This window comes from Gobio gobio (assembly GCF_949357685.1).
Source record: "Gobio gobio genome assembly, chromosome: 9".
Lineage (NCBI taxonomy): Eukaryota > Metazoa > Chordata > Actinopteri > Cypriniformes > Gobionidae > Gobio > Gobio gobio.
The window spans coordinates 33,556,174-33,576,781 of NC_137115.1; the positions used below are offsets into that span (position 1 = coordinate 33,556,174).

A 20,608-nucleotide genomic window follows, 5' to 3' on the forward strand; every position below is an offset into this window, starting at 1 on the left:
ACTAGTGTCCTTCTTCGGTTTCTGTCATACGTTGAGCTGTGGGCGCAAGAAGCTCTTTAAATCCAGCTGTATTTCTAGAAAACCCAAAACAAATAGATTAGTACAACTTTAATTTTCTGCTAGAGACCCTCGTGATTTTCTTTCTTCTCAAATGGAAACAAACTAGCAGATTGTTGATGCTGCTCTTTTTGAATCACTGTAGGCTGTTTTGAGTGGAAAGCCCATATTCCCCCACGGAATATAAAAAATACAAAAGGTAATTGCTATTTTTTTTCCTCTCGCAACTGTGAGTTTATATCTCACAATTCTGAGGGGAAAATAGTCAGAATTGCAAGATAAAGTCGCAGTTACCTTTTGTATTTCTCTCTTTATTCTGTGGCAGAAACAAGCTTCCATATAATGACTTTTTATTTCAAAAGTCACTGAAAGTTTCACTTTCAACTTTAATTAATATATCATAATTTTGACATTTCATCTCATAAATATGACTTAGTGTGTCATAATTTCAATGTCAGTTTCGCCTTAGTGTCGCCATAAATATTTTTATCAAAACACGATTTTTATATATATTTTTATATATATATATATATATATATATATATATATATATATATATATATATATATATATATATATATATATATATATATATATATATATAGACACACACACATACACACACACTATATTGCCAAAAGTTCATGTGCCTTTACCTGCATATATATGAACTTTAATGACATCCCATTCTTAATCCGTAGGGTTTAATATGGAGTTGGCCCACCCCTTGCAACTATAACAGCTTTAACTCTCCTGGAAAGGCTTTCCACAAGGTCTGGGAGTGTGTTTATGGGAATTTTTGACCATTCTTCTAGAAGCGCATTTGTGAGGTCAGGCACTGATGTTGGATGAGAAGGCTTGCAGTCTCCACTCTAATTCATCCCAAAGGTGTTCACTCGGTTTGAGGTCAGGACTCTGTGCAGGCCAGTCAAGTTCCTCCACACCAAACGCGCTCATCCATGTCTTTATGGACCTTGCTTAATCCACTGGTGCGTAGTCATGTTGGAACAGGAAGTGGCCATCCCCAAACGGTTCCCACAAAGTTGGGAGCAGGAAATTGTCCAAAATATCTTGGTATGTTGAAGCATTAAGAGTTCCTTTCACTGGAACTAAGCCCAACCCCTAAAAAAACAACCTTGCACCATAATCCCCCTCCACCTAATTTTACACTTGGCACAATGCAGTCAGGCAAGTATCGTTCTCCTGGCAACTGCCAAAACCAGACTCGTCCATCCGATTGCCAGACAGCGAAGCGTGATTCGTCACTCGAGAGTCCAGTGGCATCCGACGCTTTGCATTGCACTTGGTGATGTACGGCTTGGATGCAGCTGCTCGGCCATGGAAACCCATTTCATGAAGCTCTCTACGCACTGATCTTGAGCTAATCTAAAGGCCACACGAAGTTTGGAGGTCTGTAGCTAGTGACTCTGCAGAAAGTTGTCGACTTTTGCACACTGTGCGCCTCAGCATGCGCTGACCCCGCTCTGTGATTTTGCGTGGCCTACCACTTCTTGGCTGAGTTGCTGTTGTTCCCAATTGCTTCCACTTTGTTATAATACCACTAACAGTTGACCATAGAATATTTAGTAGTGAGGAAACTTCCCGAATGGACTTATTGCACAGCTGGAAACCTATCACGGCACCACGCTTGAATTCACTGAGCTCCTGAGAGCGACCCATTCTTTCACAAATATTTGTAGAAGCGTCTGCATGTCTAGGTGCTTGATTTTATACACCTTTGGCCATGCAAGTGATTGAACACCTTAATTAAATGATTTGGAGGGGTACTTTTGGCAATATAGTGTGTGTGATGGAAATGGGCTTCCATAAAAGTGGTCCATAAGTCTTAGGAGATCAGGAACAAAATGAGTGAATGATAAAATAATTAAAATTTTAGGGTGAATTAGTTCTTTAAATGGCATGAAATGCCTGGTGATCACTGTCAGAATGAGCTAGCCTAACATATGTGCGCATACGTTACCTCTCTCGTCTGGTCTGAAGAATGCATGAGCGTTCTCTTCTCATCTGCTGGAGTTTCTCTCTTACTAAAGTTTTCTGTTGTTGCTCATCCTCCTAGAACATTAAATCAACATTTACAATATGTCCACACAATGGTGAGTAAAAGAATGCACATGAATTTATGTGTACCTGTCGTAGTGTGTCAGTCAGATGCCTGAGTGTGTCTTCCTGCGTCAGGCCTAACAGATCTTCATCTGCCTTCCGACTCTGGACAATGGCCAGTCGCTCTTGAACCTCAACAGATGAAAACAATTTACTTGCAATTCAAAAGTCAACTATAAACTTTTTCCTGCCTTTGTCAACTTGAAATTAAAAGTGACCTTGTTTACATATTTAATTCACATTTCTGTTATTACTGTGCGCATTTGTCAGTGCATATCCTATTTCACCCAAAATTTCACATTATGAATGTAAAATTGATTATGAACTCGAAAAAAGAATAGGTTCCAAAAGAATAGGATATGGACTTTAAAACTAAATATATAACAGAAATAAAACGTATTGAAGCCCATTTCGCCACATAATAATAAACAAATCCTAATTATGACATTAAGGCCTGGTTTCAGAGACAGGGCTTAGATTAAGCCAGGATTAGGCTTTTGTTCAATTAGGACATTTAAAGGGATAATTCACCCAAAAATGAAAATTAGCCCATGATTTACTCACCCTCTAGTCATCATAGGTGTATTTGACATTCATCTCTCAGACAAATAAAATCTGAGTAATATTTAAAAAGTCCAGGCTAATCCAAGCATTATTATAGCAGTAATTGTAAAAAAAATTGATCTGTCCGTCGAATAACTGCTCCACACGGCTCTGGGGTGTTAATAAAGGCCTTCTGAAGCGAATCGATCCGTTTGTGTAAGAAAAATATCCATATTTAAAACTTTATCAAGTAAAGTTCCAGCCGATCGCCTTCCGTGGAAAAGTGATGAAAGTGCCATCTCGCTATTCAAGATGCGTACGTGACGTCATGACGATCTTACCTGGTTGTGTTTGTCTTTCGATCGGCAGAGGCACTTTCAACACATTTTCCATAAATTTAATATGGAAGGCGGTCGGCTGAAACTTTACTCTATAAAGTTTTAAATATAAATATTTTTCTTACACAAACGCATCGATTCTCTTCTAGGTGCAAGATGCTTTCAGTTAAAACAGCCCAAACATGCATTTTAGTCTGGGACTGGACTTGAAGGGATAGTTCACCCAAAAATGAAAATTAGCCCATGATTTACTCACCCTCAAGTCATCCTAGGTGTATATGACTTTCTTCTTTCAGACGAATACAATCGGAGTTATATTAAAATATGTCCTGGCTCTTCCAAGCATTATAATGGCAGTGAATGGCAGCCCAAAATTTGAATCAATGATATTACGCAGCGTCTGAAAATAGTCCCCAGCACACTGCCTGTGCAAGGCTGCAAGCAGGTTGTCACGGTTATGTCGACGGAAGTTAGCCTATTTTCAGACGCTGTGTAATATCATTGGGCCACTGCACTCATGGTACAGCAGCAAAGTTCCTTGATTATTACGCAGGAGTGAGAATATAGTTTCTAGCCATATCAGCCTAGAAAAATCGCAACTTTTCATTTCTTAGTACACGGTGTAACTACAGAAGAGTCAAGTTTTACATAGGAAAAATATGGAAACTCTGGTCATTTTTTTGAGCGAGATGCTAACGGTCTAATCAGATTCAATGATCTATGCTAAGCTATGCTAAAAGTGCTACCGCCAGACCCGGAGATCAGCTGAATGGATTCGAAAACGGTAAAACGCAACTGTTTATACTCTGGAAAATGAGCCTATTTTCAAAAATGGTGGCGCGCTCCTTTAAGCCTTGTCTGTGAAACCAGGGAAAAAGCCTAAATTATGAGATACTAAGTCATAATTATGAGATAAAAAAGTAAAAATTATGAAATATTCACTATGACCTCTCACAAAAATAAGATAAAGAAATAATTATGACAAATTATGACAATCAAAATTCTAATACAAGTAATTACGACAAAAAAGACCTTTGGTTATAATTAAATAAAAATAAATCTCATTCTGACTGTCTCATAATCTTATAATTATGATTTAGTACCTCATAATTCTGGCTTTTTATCTAATAATTGTTTTTATGTGATAATTTCACCTTTTTAAGTCATAATTATGACTATTTTTCTCACAATTTTGACTTTTGTAATTTACCGAAGCATGATTATTTTTTGTTGTAAGTGACTTACCTGATTTTGTTTTTTTTTTTTCAACCAAACGATTAATTGGTTAAAATTCTTGTTGGTTGGTTAACCAGTTAATTAGCCTCCCATAAATAGGTCTAGCTATCAAATTAGTGCAGAATCAACTTTATGTTGCGCATCAATAATCAAAAGCGTTTATGTGGAAAAGCACTGAGCTGAATTTTTGTGCCATCTAGTGGTTTAATGGAGAATAGAGTCAAATGTACAATTGTATACAAGTATTCTTATGCTTGGCTTGACTTGTTTGAATGTAAATGGCTGTAGGCCATGTGTATATGGGTCGCGGAAAAGAAAAAAAAAGTATATACAAGGTATATCTGCCAGCCCACCCTTCTATAGGTGCCTAGAACCAGGCCTGTTGGCAGAAATAGGTTTCCATAAATATTGCGAAGCATTCCAAAGTTATTATAAAGATGGCACAGATGAGTTTGCTCACTCTGAGTAGTTGTCTGTCTCTGTCTCGTTGCCAGCGTCGCTCCGCTCTCCTCTGGATGTCCACTAGGCAGCGCATCGTGGCCTCTCGCTGTAGCTGCTGCTCCTCACCCGCTCTCTCGCAGATCTCCACATTCCTCTGCTCCTGAAGTGGTCCCTCTATCTCATGGGTCTCGAATGTTTGCGTGGGTTTACTGTCTGGGAATTGGACACTTGCTGGTACTGTGTCAGTGTTTTGTTGCAGCTGTGGAGCAGTGGGTGGTGTTGAGTCGGGCTGATGGGTGTCCCCGAGAGGTTGGGGTGCGAACTCTCCATCTCTTATATCCTCCTGTTGCTGCCCAACCTGGAAAAAAACATGATATGTGTTGTATAATTATTGTAAAAGAAAGATTCCTAGTGATTCCAGATTTCAAAGACATAAACTGATAGAAAAGTATTCTTAGAAAAACACTGAATATTGACTGTATCCAATTTATTTTGTTTGTTTGCTTCAGTTCTAGTTTTAATTCTTGGGTTGGGAAAGGCACTATATAATATAGTTATTATTATTATTATAATAACATGCATTACCCTTAACTTAAAGAACCCATGGGGAGAACTTCGGGGGGGGTTCTACCTTTCTGGGCCTTGAAAGTGGTAATAACATTGCAGTCAATGGGGATCAGAAAGCTCTCGGATTTCATCAAAGATATCTTAATTTGTGTTCGAAGATGAACGAAGGTCTTAGGGGTTTGAAACGACATGAGGGTGAGTAATTGATGACAGATTTTCATTTTTGGGTGAACTAACCCTTTAAGATGTTGTGATATTCATATCTTTTGAAAGTTTAGTGCATTAATACAATCTCTGGGGCACTTCAAGCATATATTATATATTACAGGGGTTCATCTAACAAAAAAAAAGGCTGAGAACCCCAATCTAACTATTCCTAATTTTACATATTATATATACAGTAGTATGCAAAAAGGAATACAGTTTTAACACAGAGGAACACATTATGGGTCAAAATAAATTTGAAGTGATACTCTTACTGTGATGAAGCCTGAAAGGTCTTGTTGGATCAGTGTCTCTCCTTTCTCACTATCTGAATGCGTTTCTTCATATTGTGCACTTGGCTGCAGTGAGACGGAGCTTATGTTTTCCTGATGTGTGTAAATGTTCACATCATGTGGATTTGTGTCAGAGTCGTGTGTGTTATTAGCTCTATCCTCCTGCACTGCAATAGAGACCGTCTCTTCTTTTTGTTGAGTCGAGGTCACTTCCTGTAGAAATCAAATATTTTTATGGATAAATGAACCGTTTGAGGTGCTTTAAGACAGAAAGAGTGCATGTGGGTTGAGCATATGTACCTGAATGTGATTGTCTCCGTGGGCTGGTTTGCTCCAGGCCAGTGTGATCAGAGAGTTTTGTTTCTCCACTGAAATCTCCCCACGGTCTCCTTTGCTCTTAATGTCTCCCTCTTCTCTTTTTCTGTCTCCGTCCCTCGTCTCCATCATGCTCACTTCAATTCTTGGGTCTTTGACACACAAGATCTCTAAATATGGAGTATCTTCTGGATCTAAAACCATGCCACATCCTTCAAACAGAAAAAAATATAGAATAAATGCCTTGCCCATATCTCAAGTTCATGTCATTTTAATTTATACACTACCATCAAAAGGAGGTCAGTACGATTTTGTTTAGAAGGAAATAATACTTTTATTCAGCAAGGACGCATTAAATTGATCAAAAGTGACATTAAAAATATTTATGATGCAAAAGATTTCTATTTCAAATAAATACTGCACTCATGAACTTTCTATTCATCAAAAACATGGTTTCCACAAAAATATTAAGCAGCACAACTGTTTTCAGCATTGATAATAATAATAAAAATATCTGCATATTAGAATGATTTCTGAAGGATCATGTGACACCGAAAACTGGGGTGATGATGCTAAACATTCAGCTTTGTCATCACAGAAATAAATACAATTTTAAAATGTATTAAAATAGAAAACCCTTATTTTAAAGGGGACCTATTATGCCCCACAATATGTAATATAAGTCTGTTGTGTCCCCAGAATGTGTCTGTGAAGTTTCAGCTCAAAATACCCCACAGATAATTTATTATAGCTCAAATTTGCCCCTATTTGGGTGTGAGCAAAGACACTTTGTTTTTGTGTGTGTCCCTTTAAATGCAAATTAACTGCTGCTCCCAGCCCCCTTTCCAGATGAGGGCGAAGCCTTTACAGCTCTTGCTTTGGATACTCCGGCAACAACAAAACTGGAGAATCTCACGCAGCCAAAATGTCAGAAATTGTCGGTAGCGGTGTTCAGCCTTACATCGAACTAGAGTGGGAAGTTACAACTTTTAGAATGCAACTGGACGTTTCTAAATGGTTAGTGGATAAATGTAGGTAGTTGTTGAGGAGTTAAAGAGTTAGTTCACCCAAAAATGAAAATAATGTCATTTATTACTCACCCTCATGCCGTTCCACACCTGTAAGACCGCCGTGCATCTTCGGAACACAAATGAAGATATTTTTGTTGAAATCCGAAGGCTCAGTGAGGCCTGCATAGGCATCAATGTAATTTACACTCTCAAGATCCATTAATGTACTAAAAACATATTTAAATCAGTTCATGTGAGTACAGTGGTATAATATTAATATTATAAAGCGACAATTATATTTTTGGTGCGCCAAAAAAAACTAAATAACGACTTCTATATTCATAACCGATTTCAAAACACTGCTTCATAAAGCTTTGGAGCGTATTGAAATAGGCGAGTCGAATCAGTTGTTCATGTGATTTCAGCAGTTGTTCGGTTTGACACGCGCTCCGAACCACTGAATTGACTGATTCGATACACTACGAAGAAGCTTTATGAATCAGCGAGTCGAATCATGATTCGGATCACGTCACAAAAAAAAACGCCAAACTGCTGAAATCACGTGACTTTGGCGATCCAAACCGCTGAATCGACTCACTGAATCATAACGCTTCGAAGCTTCATGATGCTGTGTTTTGAAATCGGTCATCACTATATAAATCGTTATTTAGGTTTTTTTTCGCACAAAAAACTATTCTCGTCGATTCATAAAATGATTGTAGAACCACTGTAGTGAGATGAACTTTGTAACGACATCTTTAGTACCTTTTATGGGTCTTGAGAGTGTAAAGTACATTTTGCCAATGGACGCCTTTCTGAGCCATCGGATTTCAACTAAAATATCTTCATTTGTGTTCCTAAGATGAACGGAGGTCTTATGGGTGCCGAACGACATGAGGGTAAGTAAATAATGACAAAATTGTCATTTTTGGATGAACTAACCCTTTAAATCTTCATCTTCAAGGCATTATATGAAGGCATTATATTTACCAGTGCATAGTTCCTGTTTTTCACCATCTGGCTCTTCATGCTCCTGTTCAGTCCTCTCTCTCTCCTAACAGAGACACAGGAAACAGTTACTCACATTGTACTCCCTGCAATTTAATATGTAGTTAATCTTTCAAGTGAAGGTTCCTCAATGGTTTCTTGAATTACTTTAGGTTCAGCAAACAGTATTCTATGTATCAAGAACAATTTCTCAAAGTAAAAGGGTTCTTAAGTTGGTAATATGGTTCTCTGGATATTAAAAAAGTTCTTACAAATAAAGATTTCGAAAGGGGGTTTTGACAGCAATGCCCCAAATAACTTTTCAGTCAACGGTTCTTAGAAGAACCATTCTTCAGTGTAAAAGACATTTTAAAAATCTAAAGAACCTTTTTTCCACCATAAAGAACCTTTTGTAAAATAGAACAGTTCCATGGACGTTAAAGGCTCTTCATGACCACAGATTTTTAGTGTAAGTGTAAGTTCTTCAGATCATTGCTTAGGTTCCAGGTATCATCTTTAAAAAGCAAGAGAGGCTTTGCTGAAGATCTAGTCCATAGATGATTTTGGCATCAGGAAAGCATGATTTGTGATTGAGGATGTCTAAGTGTGTAAGTCAATTGTCATTACGGTTTCAGCGTTCATTGTGCTGGTGCCTCTGCTGGTGTGTGCTGGGACACGTGACTGCAAAACTTCATGCAGATTGTGGAAACTGGGTCCATGCAGTTCACTCTCATATTTGCGAAGCAAAGTCCAAAGACCCTCACGGTCCTGAGAAAGGAAAGAGACTTTATTAAAATATAGTTATTAAAAATATAGAGACGTTAATTTTTGTTTAAATCTCATTTATCACATTAGAAATGGTCCATTTGAGTGCATTGCATTGTGGAATGCCCGGCATTTGCACATTCGAGAAAATGTAGTAGGTGTATTCCATGCATACTGAAATTTCACAGACTGCGATAAGCATACACACTAAATACTACAGAAATAACGATAGTAGTATGCTAGCATGCAATTCAGAACATAGCCTGTGAGTAAGTTTATGAGTGTGTGTGAGATTCACCAAATCTGGCAGAGAGTATAAAACAGTCCAGGCCTCATCCTCATGTGCTTGTGTCAGCTGGGTCAGCAAATGAGTGGCACATTCCACCCATGAGACATCTATCTGAGAACACCCTGGGGCAAAAGGTCCAGTATAAGAACCATGTGCTTCCTGTAGAGAAGCTTTAATCTGCTGCAGGCTCAACACACAGCTCCGATCCACTGCGTTTCCATGGACCACGTCTTAAAGACACAAATATACACACTTTTAATGAAAACCAGAGAAGGCATATTTTACTGCTGACGTGCTTCTAATGCTAAGTTACTAGTCATTTTGGCTAGTTCACCCCAAAATTAAATGCAAATCATATGGATTTGCATTGGAACATGAGAGTATGTAAATAATGATAGAATATTCATTTTTGGAGGAACTATCCCTTTAATAGTGATATGTGTGTTTTTATATGTAGTTGATTAACTGTTGTTTTCCTGAATGTTTCGGAGCTCCTGGAGGTCACTCAGGGGAACCCTGTGCAAGATCTCCACCAATTGTTTCCTTTCCTGCTCCTGACACAGAACCAAAAACTGCAGCACAGCCTGATGGGTAAGAAAATGACACTTACAATAAAACTGCACACAACACAAGCATTTAAGACAAATATTGCTGGCTTCAAGTCATGTTATTGTATTTTTTTGGGATAATCATCCATGAATGTAGCAGTATTTACTACATTTGATAAAGCCAAGACCAAATGAGGAGACCAAATCATTTATGAGACATTTTATTTTCCCCATGTTGAAAGAGTAATGCTTTTAGGATTAAATTGATCATAAGTAGCAGTAAAGAAATGTCTATTTTTTCAAATGCTGTTCTTTTGAAAGAATCCTGAAGAAAAATGGATAATAGTTTCCACACATTGTTTTCCTGTTTTCAACTTTTTTCCAAAATGAATAATGATCAGAAATGTTTCTTGAGCAGCAAATCATCATATTAGAATGATTTCTGAAAGATCATGGGACAGAAGACTAGAGTAATGATGCTGAAAATTCAGCTTTGACATTACAGGAATACATTACATTTTAAAATATTTGTATATATCATTTTAAATTGTAATACTATTTCACAGTATTACTATTTTTACTGTATTTCTGATCAAATAAATGCAGCCTTGGTTAGCATATGAGTAAAAAAACATTAAAAATCTTACCCCAAACTTTTGGTGGTGTACATAGATTCTGCACATATAATGAAGACCCTCTTTATTTTATCAACACTAAAAAGTCTTTCTGTGTTTGTTAGTAAGTGAACAAGAGAAATTGCCCAAAAAGTTCATTTTATTCCAACTTGAACATACACCAATCAGGCATACCGGTAACATTATGACCTAATATTGTGTTGGTCAACATTTTGCTTCTAAAACAGCCCAGACCTGTCGAGGCATAGACTCCACTAGACCCCTGAAGGTATGCTGTGGTATCTGGCGCCAATATGTTAGCAGCAGATCCTTTAAGACACTTTAGGTGGACAGGGGTCAGCATGGGCACCCTGACTGGTCTGCAGCTATGCAGCCCCATACGCAACAAACTGCGATGCACTGTGTATTCTGACACCTTTCTATCAGAACCAGCATTGACTTATTGAGCAATTTGAGCTACAGTAGCTTGTCTGTTTTATCGGACCACACGGGCCAGCCACCGCTCCACGTGCATCAATGAGCCTTGGCCGCCCATGACCCTGTCACCAGTTCACCACTGTTCCTTCCTTCGATAGATACTGACCACCGCAGACCGGGAACACCCCACAAGAGCTGCAGTTTTGGAGATGCTCTGACCCAGTCGTCTAGCCATCACAATTTGTCCCTTGTCAAACTCGCTCAAATCCTTACGCTTGCCCATTATTCCTGTTTCTAACACATCAACTTGGAGGACAAAATGTTAATTTGCTGCCTAATATATCCCACCCACTAACAGGTGCCGTGATGAAGAGATAATCAGTGTTATATACATCTGTGGTGGTCATAATATTATGCCTGATCAGTGTATAACACAACATAACTTTCAAATTCATAAATAGTAATTTGGAGGATTTGAAGGCGGCAAATAACATGTATGTGCACACAGTACCTGCTGTGCGCAATTTCCTTTTTTCCAGCCCTGCTGTTTTTTAGCAGTGGGATCTATATTTTCCTGAAGCCAGATTCTAGCGAGGTCCTGACTGACTGAACCTCTCATATAAGGCCTAGAACACACAGAGGTGGTTTTTATTCAAGCTTGCACACTTTGGGGTGAAAATAGGTGTATGTGTCAGCATATAGTCAGTGTTTTAAATCCCATTTTTAACACGCTCACCATCTGTCCCAATGCTGTCTGGCGACCATCAGCGCCGTGTAGGACTGATTTTCTCTCTCGGCTCTTCGCACAGCGACACACATACTGAGATACATTACTCGCAGAGCTTCCTGTCCCACTCTGCAGGAGCAATAAATGACATCATGCATCCATTAGCACTGATATTACCATTAATATCATAGATTGATATTGATATTAAAAAGTCATGCTTAACTATGGCATGCTCAAATGTCTTTTGTCACTGTGTTTGTGTTACATTCTCAGGGTTGCCAATAGGGGCATTATAGTTGGCGAAATCATTAAACTGTCTTCTTCTATGGTTAGTTTTCTTCTTCAGCCAGGTCTTCAACGGTCTTGTGTAGTCAACCTACTGATGCTTTAAGCCAATCACATACATTTATTATAATTAATCAACCAATGAACACAATTGAATGACCTGTTCATGAGCGCGCTGATTGCTTCCTTCTCATCTTTATAATGTGACTCCAGCTCCGACAGGAAGATGAGAGCGGACCAAGCCTGTTCCCTCGGTTTGGATGACCAAGCCTGATCTTTAGGTTTAACGCTCTCAGGACAGCCTCGCAAGAACACAGAACCACAGCTCCTACCATATTCATCAAATATAATTAAGTAGTAATGAAATTTGGTGACACTTTACTTAAAGCCTTTATATATAATGCATTATAAAAATATTTTTGAATTAATTATTCATTGTAATGCACCGCAAGATATCATGAATAACTGTAACCACTGTTATAATACATTATAATTCTTATCTATTAATTGTTACACCATTAGATATAATGCATAAAGTATCATGCATTAAAAAAACATGACAAATAACACATTTCCGATGCAACAAAGAATCTGCAAACGTTATAATGCATTTTACTATTGTTTATTAAAAGATATTATGTATTTTACCGTACATTATGAATACATTTATAATGCATTACACATAAAGGCTTCAAAAAAAGTGTTACTATGTAATTGTATAATTATATTTGGGTTTAAACAACAAATATATAAAGGAAGATTCAAAAATCAACAAATAAACTTACAGATGCACAAATAGCTAGTAGTACCTGTAGCACCGGAGGGCCCCGGGCAGCCCACACAACTGGAGAAGGTCTCTGTGTCTGAAAGCTTTCTCTACAAATGCTCCCAGTTCACACACACAATCTGTCTGATCCCACGCTGACATCGAGTCCCACCAAACAACACCTTTAACGATGTGCAAAAACATGCTCTTTAACTATTCTTTGAAAAGGAGTGTTTGAGTACTCTGAACATCATGTACCATACTCATCCTGTAACATCTCTCTGTACAGGAGCTCTTTGATGACGTCATATTTGTAGTACAGGAGTTGGAGGATGTCGGTTCTGCTGGGAGAGATCCTGCCCGGGCGCATGATGCCAGCGTTCCTCTGAGAAAGAGATGGTAGGACACTCCAAACACCATCAAGAACAAGTCTGGATCAGAAAGCAGGAGGAATATGTGGTAAATTTGTGAGTGTAAGAAAAGGAATGAAAGAGTGTGTGTTTAAAGTGACCTGGTGTAAAGTCTCTTGGCCCTATTCTGAAGACACAAGATACTAAACTGCTCTGGATCCTGGTCCTAGAAGAAAACAATACAGAATATCACAAAGTATGAACACATATATTTAGCAGACACCTTTCCCCAAGGCAATTTACTGATGAGTGAATGATCATGATTCCAGCTAAAATAAAGTGCAAAGAAATAACTAAAATCATACAATTTTAAAACATAAATATAAATTATATTAATAAATATGGAATAATATATATTATAATAATGTAAATTATTCCATATCTAATATATTAATTGACATATACATTTGTATAAACTAGTTTTTTTACCAGTTGTTTAGAGATGAAGTTGATTGTTGAGGACTGTGTGTTTTGTTTGAGAGTATGATCGATTCTACCAGCCTTCAACATCTGGAGCTCCCAGTACAGCTACAAAAATCATAAGCAGTTCACATATTTTAATTCACAAAAATATAACACAATTTGACCCTTCGTGTGTGTGTGTGTTAGAGCTGCACGATTCTGGATAAATGTTCCAAGACCGTTCAAGATGGCAGTTATTAAGCCTCTCATTAAGAAACCACAACTAGATCCAAATGAATTAGCAAATTACAGACCCACTTCAAATCTACCATTTCTGTCTAAAATACTAGAGAAAGTTGTGGCCGCTCAATTGTGCTCCTTCCTGGAAAAAATTTCAGTCAGGATTCAGACCCCATCATTGCACAGAAATTGTGCTCGACTTACTTCGAGCTTCTGACCAAGGCTGTATCGCAACACTAGTTTTACTTGATATTATTATAGATTACAAAATTACACTGGTATTCAGGGACAGGCATTAATGTGGTTTAGATTGTATCAGAACATTACCATTTTGTCTATTAAAAATGTGGAAAAATCTAAAACAATGTCAGTAAATTATGGAGTGCCGCAAGGATCTGTGTTGGGCCCTCTTCTATTTTCAATATATATGCTGCCCTTGGTAATATTATAAGAAAACATGGAATTAGTTTCCACTGTTTTGCCGATGATGATACTCAGTTATATATTTCAGCATGACCAAATTAAATCTCTAAATTATCCAAGTTGTCAGAGTGTGAGGTATTACTTATTGGACCAAAAATCCGTACATAGACTCTCTTAGAATACAATCTGCATTTAGAAGGAAGTACTGTTACTTCATCCTCTACAGTCAAAGACCTGGGTGTTATATTAAAAAGCAACTTGTCTTTCGAAAATCATGTTTCATACACTCTAAAAAATGCTGGGTTAAAAACAACCCAAGTTGGGTTGAAAATGGACTAACCCAACAATTGGGTTGTTTTAACCCAGTGAATGGGTCGTTTTAACCCAGCGGTTGGGTTAAATGATCGCTGGGTTAAAACAACCCAATTGCTGGGTTAGTCCATTTTCAACCCAACTTGGGTTGTTTTTAACCCAGCATTTTTTAGAGTGTATGTTACAAAAACAGCCTTCTTCCACCTCAGAAACATCGTTAAGCTACGGAACTGATAGAATGGCCTTTTATTGTGGCCAGCCTAAGGCACACCTGCAATAATCATACTGTCTAATCAGCATCTTGATATGCCACACCTGTGAGGTGGATGGATTATCTGGGCAAAGGAGAAGTGCTCACTAACACAGATTTAGACAGATTTGTCAACAATATTTGAGAGAAATGGGCCTTTTGTGTACATAGAAAAAGTCTTCGATCTTTGAGTTCAGCTCATGAAAAATGGGGGCAAAAACAAAAGTGTTGCATTTATAATTTTGTTCAGAGTATATATATATATTAGAGCTGCACGAATAATCAGTAAAAGATCGCAATCTCGATTCAAACATCCACTTTATTCCTCTATGATAATGATTTATCACATCTGTGTCTATTAAACCTTTGACAAAACCAGATCGGAGCTGAGCCCCAAACATTATCAGGAAGGCTATTCCAGAGTTTAGGAGCCAAATGCGAAAACTCTCTCCCTCTTTTGACTTGGACTTAGATATCTTAGGTGCTCAAAAGTCCAGAGTTTTGTGACCTTAAAAAGCGTGATGGATTGTAGGGTGATAGAATGTCAGTTAAATACACAGGAGCTAAACCATTTAGGGCCTTATAGGTCAGAAGCAATACCATGTAATCGATACAAAACTTAATAAATAAAATAAAGTGAGTATTTTAGAGAAAGAAGGAATGAAATTAAATATATACCATTTCTCTGTTCTCCCGCTGTTTCTCCATCATTAGGAGAACATGCAGAACTCCTCTGGCTGAACATGACAACCCTCCACTCTGAACTCTGACCTGAACACATTAAACTCTGATATCACATTAAACATTTCTTATTTCTTTCTCACTCTTCTCATTCATGAGATTCTGAGCCGAATGTTTGTTTCCCGAAAGTTCACCTGTGAAATGGCTCTCTTTGTCTCCTCTAGGCTGGCGGTGATAAGAAAGACGCTCTTATAGAGGGAACAGATGACGTTCATACCGACCTCATCATCCTCATGTACACCGATGGTCTCACACACCAAATGCAAACACTCTTCCATCCTAAAAAAGACAAGGCATTTCATATAAGCTCAATTTCATCACTTTGAACGAAATGCGCTCTTGCTGTACATCATAATGTAAACATTAAATACAAACATAACAGATAGTTCTAGCGTATATAATTACAGCTTGAAAAGAGAAAGTGTCTTACTTGTTCGATGAGTTTATCTTCATGAATGATGCATGATTACAACAAAGCCACGTCTGTTGCTGAGGAAACCATTAGGATCCGATTACAGAGGTAGCTCAGTGCTGACCACACTCTTCCTCAGACAAATCCTGACACTCAGGATCAGCTACCAAAAGCCTGGCTGAATCCTACAGTAAATCTTACATGTTTCTTTAAATTGAAACATTTGAGTTTTACATTGAGTTAAAATAACATTATGCTTTATTTCAAAGTTGAAGAAATAGAATTTTGATGAAAATTAAGACAACCAACCAAATATTATAAGACCACAATATATTGATCGTATTGTTTGAGCAAATATCCCAATTGTTAATTAGGGGCCAAGCCCCTATTGTATCTGTTAGTTTTCTTATTATTTTTCCCAAATGGGAGTCAATGGCAGCCCTATGAACCATAAGTCAGAAAATGATGAAATTTGGCACACTTATAGAGATGATCATCGTAATTAGACCAAATTTGGAGTCTCTAGGACCAACTCTATAGCGCCACCACCAGTTCAAAAATGCACAATCGAAATGGTCATAACTTTTGAATTTGATCTAGAAAAAAAATGAAACTTAGTACACCTGATTCCTCTCATCATGCTGATCACATTAAGCATCTTACATTAAGACCCATAAAAGAAAGGGGCTTTTGTATTTAGTTTTTTTACTACTTCTTCAAAAATAGTCAAATTTTGTCCAAATTTTGCTCAGATGATCTTTGGACCGAGCTGCACAGAAATGACTGAACAGAATTTTTTGTCCTACTGGTAAAAAAAAAAAATATATGTTATGACGTCGCAAACTTCGCAAAAAGGAACACACCACTATTTTTGAAACTCCCCTAGAGTTAAACTGTTGATGTCATGCGTGTGTGCATGCAGGAAGATGAAGACAGTTCCCAAACGTAGTTTAATTGTAAATACTTCAAAGACAACCAGACAGGCAATCGCACAACACATCTAACGTAACGGTGAAAGAACAAAGACTGAGTGAAAAGGAAAGAACTAAATAGCAAACAGAAACGAGATAATTAACAGGACACAGCTGAACTAAATATGAACTCAATGACAGTAACCTGGGAGACAGATGAGTGGTGGGAAACTGAACAAAGAAACATGTGACATATGAAAACAAACTGAAAGTCCATGAACAAAACAAAACAGAATGGTGACAGTTGAGTTTTACCGTTTTCGACTCCATTCAGCCAATCTCCGGGTCTGGCGGTAGCACTTTTAGCATAGCTTAGCATAGATCATTGAATCTGATTAGACCGTTAGCATCTTGCTCAAAAAAATTACCAAAGAGTTTCGATATTTTTCCTATTTAAAACTTGACTCTTCTGTAGTTACACCGTGTACTAAGACCGACAAAAAAAGAAAAGTCGCGATTTTCTAGGCTGATATGGCTAGGAACTATATTCTCATTGCTGCGTAAAATCAAGGAACTTTGCTGCCGTACCATGGGTGCAGCAGGCGCAATGATATTACACCTGTATTGATAGCGCACCTACAGGTCATGAGATCTGAGAAATGGCTATTCCTGCTAATAACTTCTTAACAGTTTGTCAGAATCATTGTGGTTTTGATATTCGCTACCGTTCCTGAGAAATTCGTCTCTGAATTTGACCTTGCCTGTGTTTGTGTCTTTATGCTAGTTAGCTTAGCATGCCAACTGGTTAATTGTAAAATTCTGAGAATTATCTAATCTGAACTTTTTAAATATAACATGCAGTACATTTATTTTTTTTAAAAATCTTCATTTTGAGTTGATTCTCATTTGAACTACGGAACTTTTGCAGCTGTTTGATTGTATGTCTGCCCAGTGGCGCAACAAGATAAACTGCAGGCACCAGACCCAGTGATTGTGGGATCGAGTCTTGTGTTGGACAACTTCATGAAATCGTGTGTAATGTTGTCATTTCAATGTGTTCTGTTTCTTTACTTCTGGCTCTGCACTGCTGTTGCTGCTGCTATAAACGGAACATGAGAAAATTATGAAATTTGGCACAGTTGTAGTGATGGTAATGAATAATATGACAAACTTTACCAATAATCTGACCAACCAGTAATCTTTACCAGTAATCTGACCAACATTAAGTCAGAATACTTAGGTTTTTAAAGTTACTTTTCAAGTTTTGAAACCAAAGTATTTAGCTACTTTTTGAAACCATGGAACCATTGAAACGGCTTGGCCCCGTGAGGCTGCTTGCAGCTTAAATTTGTATTAAAATTGTATAATCTTTTGCTTTCTACAGTAAATCTAAATTCAATCTTATTAATCAAAATTGGCAAGCTATTTATGTGCCATTTTATTTTAGAAATTCCCTAAAAAGTTCATTTTCAAAATAAAATATTATAAAATAGTAAAAATAAAAGAACAACTAAAACAACAACAAGATCAAGAACAGACTGGGTAAAGGTGGGATTTGGTGTAATAAGGCAACACATTAAATATGACATACAAATACTGTCAATGCACCTGATATATATATATATAAAAGAAACATACAAACATATATAACTCAAAATAATGATGTGAAGGCACTAGATCAGATTAGCTCTTTTTGTCTTTTACATAGATTCACTGTCAAAGTTGTAAATACAATTATCAAGTGTAATAACATTGTTTATAAAACTCTGTATTTAGTGAAAAAAATAATTCACAACACCAGTGCAACAGCAAAAAAGGACCATTAAAACTATGCAGATGTTTTTCCATATTGTTCAACTCATTAATTTGTTTAGAAATACCAAATTGAAGCGGAAATAATCTTTTATCACAATATTTATTTTATAGCAAGCGACCATGCTAAAAAAGAAACCTCATGATGAACCTCATGATGAAACCTCATGAGGAAAACTTTGTCCAGTTGGCTCAAAATATCCTTCTATTAGTGGATGTGAAATTTAGCTCCATTAAACACAGGTTAGCACAGTGTCAGAAACACTCACAGACAGCAGCACCAATCAAACAAACAGTGTACAGTAGAGTATTGTTTATGTGGTTTGAACTATAAAAGTAAAAATTAAATGTGCGTTAAGCTCAAGCATTTTAAAGTCAATACAAAAGTTCATTCACAACTCACTATACCTGTAATCTATACCTGTAATCTTTCTGAGTGAAAAGAAAAATGTAGGATGGGACTTTATATCCATCAGGAAATTATTGGATTGTAAAAATCTGGAGGCAGATGTTGGAAGGATAACGGTTAATAAGTAAGAGGGATTTGTGATGTCAGCTAAAAAGTAGAAAGTTTTTATATGAAAAAATGTGCACTACTGAATCTTAAGGCCAATTCATACTCAATCACCCGATTAGTAGGTCACTTCTCAGATATTCCCATGTGACGTTGCAACAAACTGCTCAATGTTCAATCAGCAAAAACAAACGGTTACCATTGGTGGACGTCTGTTGGTGCAGTCTGAATCGGTCTTTATAGAATAAGACCAGGAATGTGCAATATAAAGAAATGAGTCAAATTTTGATTTCATGTTGACTTCAAGAGCTTGTTTTAGTTAATCATATCTCAGGGAAGATCAAAAGATTTGGGTGAGATTTAGACAACTGATTTGACTCCACATTTTAAGGGTCTCAAAGATTGCCATGGATAATTTTAGGGCATTTCTCAGGGGCGATGCAGTGGGCGTTGTGTTCTACCAGTCCAGCGGGACACTGGCATCCTGGCACGCAGGGTTTAAAGCAGTGAGCCTCGATCACACCGAGTGGCACGTCTTTATTAAAACACGTCTTAGGACATGGCGGCCCACACTCATCAAACACATAACCGCGGTCCAGCGGGCAACCCACGGCTGTAGGGATAGAAAAGAAAAAGGGTGGTGTTACACTAAAGCACAACAAATCAAGTCAAATTAATTTATATACATCTTTACACAACACAGATTGTTTACATGAAATGAACAAACCTCTTCAATCCCATTAACATGCAATTTTCATTATTCGGATTCTTCTCTAAGAATTGTGGTTCCCCATCAGTCACTACAATGTTATGTTGACTGACAAATGGGGTCACACTTTGGAGCCCTATCAACTCTGAGCTTTATAAAAATGGTCAATGCAATTGGTGAGTGGAATTTGCATGCCGAGCCACCAAGCAACGACTGTGCTACGGAGATTGTTGCACTCTGGTGGAGAGGGCGCATTCAGAAGGTTTCACCATTCTAAAAGAGCAGTGCACAGTTAAGTACAGCGAAATTCCCCTGGGCGCTTAAGCGCAAAGAGTCAATTTTCCTAAAATTGCAAGCATGTTTGGTGACTGTCTTTTTAAAGATGGCTTTCCGTCTATGTGTTCCTGTCTTCATCTAATGGCCACGATCACTGTCTTGCATGTCTGGTGGCAAGAGCATGCTATGGTAGTGTTCATGGATCCCAATCCTCTGCAGTGTCGTGTGCCGTCAATCTGCCAAGTGATGTCATTCAGTGCTCCAGGTGAGGATCAGAGGTTGATAGCTGCATCAGAGAGCGGACTATTGCCCTCTGCAGAGGAAGATGAAGCCGAGCTTCCCCCTTCAGAGTCAGAATGCTGTGTTGATTGCCATGCTTGCCCGGGCCGCCGCAGGCATCGGACTCAAGTGGAACCCTTCCCCTTGTCCTCAGCGCTCGGAGTTGGATGATTGGTTGCTGGATGCGGTGCAAGGTTCACAGCAACATTCCACCCTGGTGTCTTTCTTCCCGGCATGAGGAGGTTTTCAGAATTCGTGGAAGGCACCTTCCACTGCTTGAAGCCTCTTCCACTTGGTGGTGGGGCCGCCAAGGGTTACGTGGAGATTCCCCGGGTGGAGCATGCAATTGCGGTGCACTTGTGTTGCAAGAACG

At 38.0% G+C, this 20,608-nt stretch overlaps 1 protein-coding gene across 1 annotated transcript in view; it reads right to left on the reverse strand.

The window, feature by feature from the left end:
* Positions 1-18,185: 18,185 nt before the first annotated feature.
* Positions 18,186-20,608, reverse strand: part of kcp (kielin cysteine rich BMP regulator) — a 57,268-nt gene continuing 54,845 nt past the window's right edge. Inside the window, exon 46 of the mRNA XM_079825324.1 lies at positions 18,186-19,584. Within this exon, the coding sequence (XP_079681450.1) occupies positions 19,367-19,584 (218 nt within the window). The 3' untranslated portion in view covers positions 18,186-19,366. The remainder of the gene's footprint in view (positions 19,585-20,608) is intronic.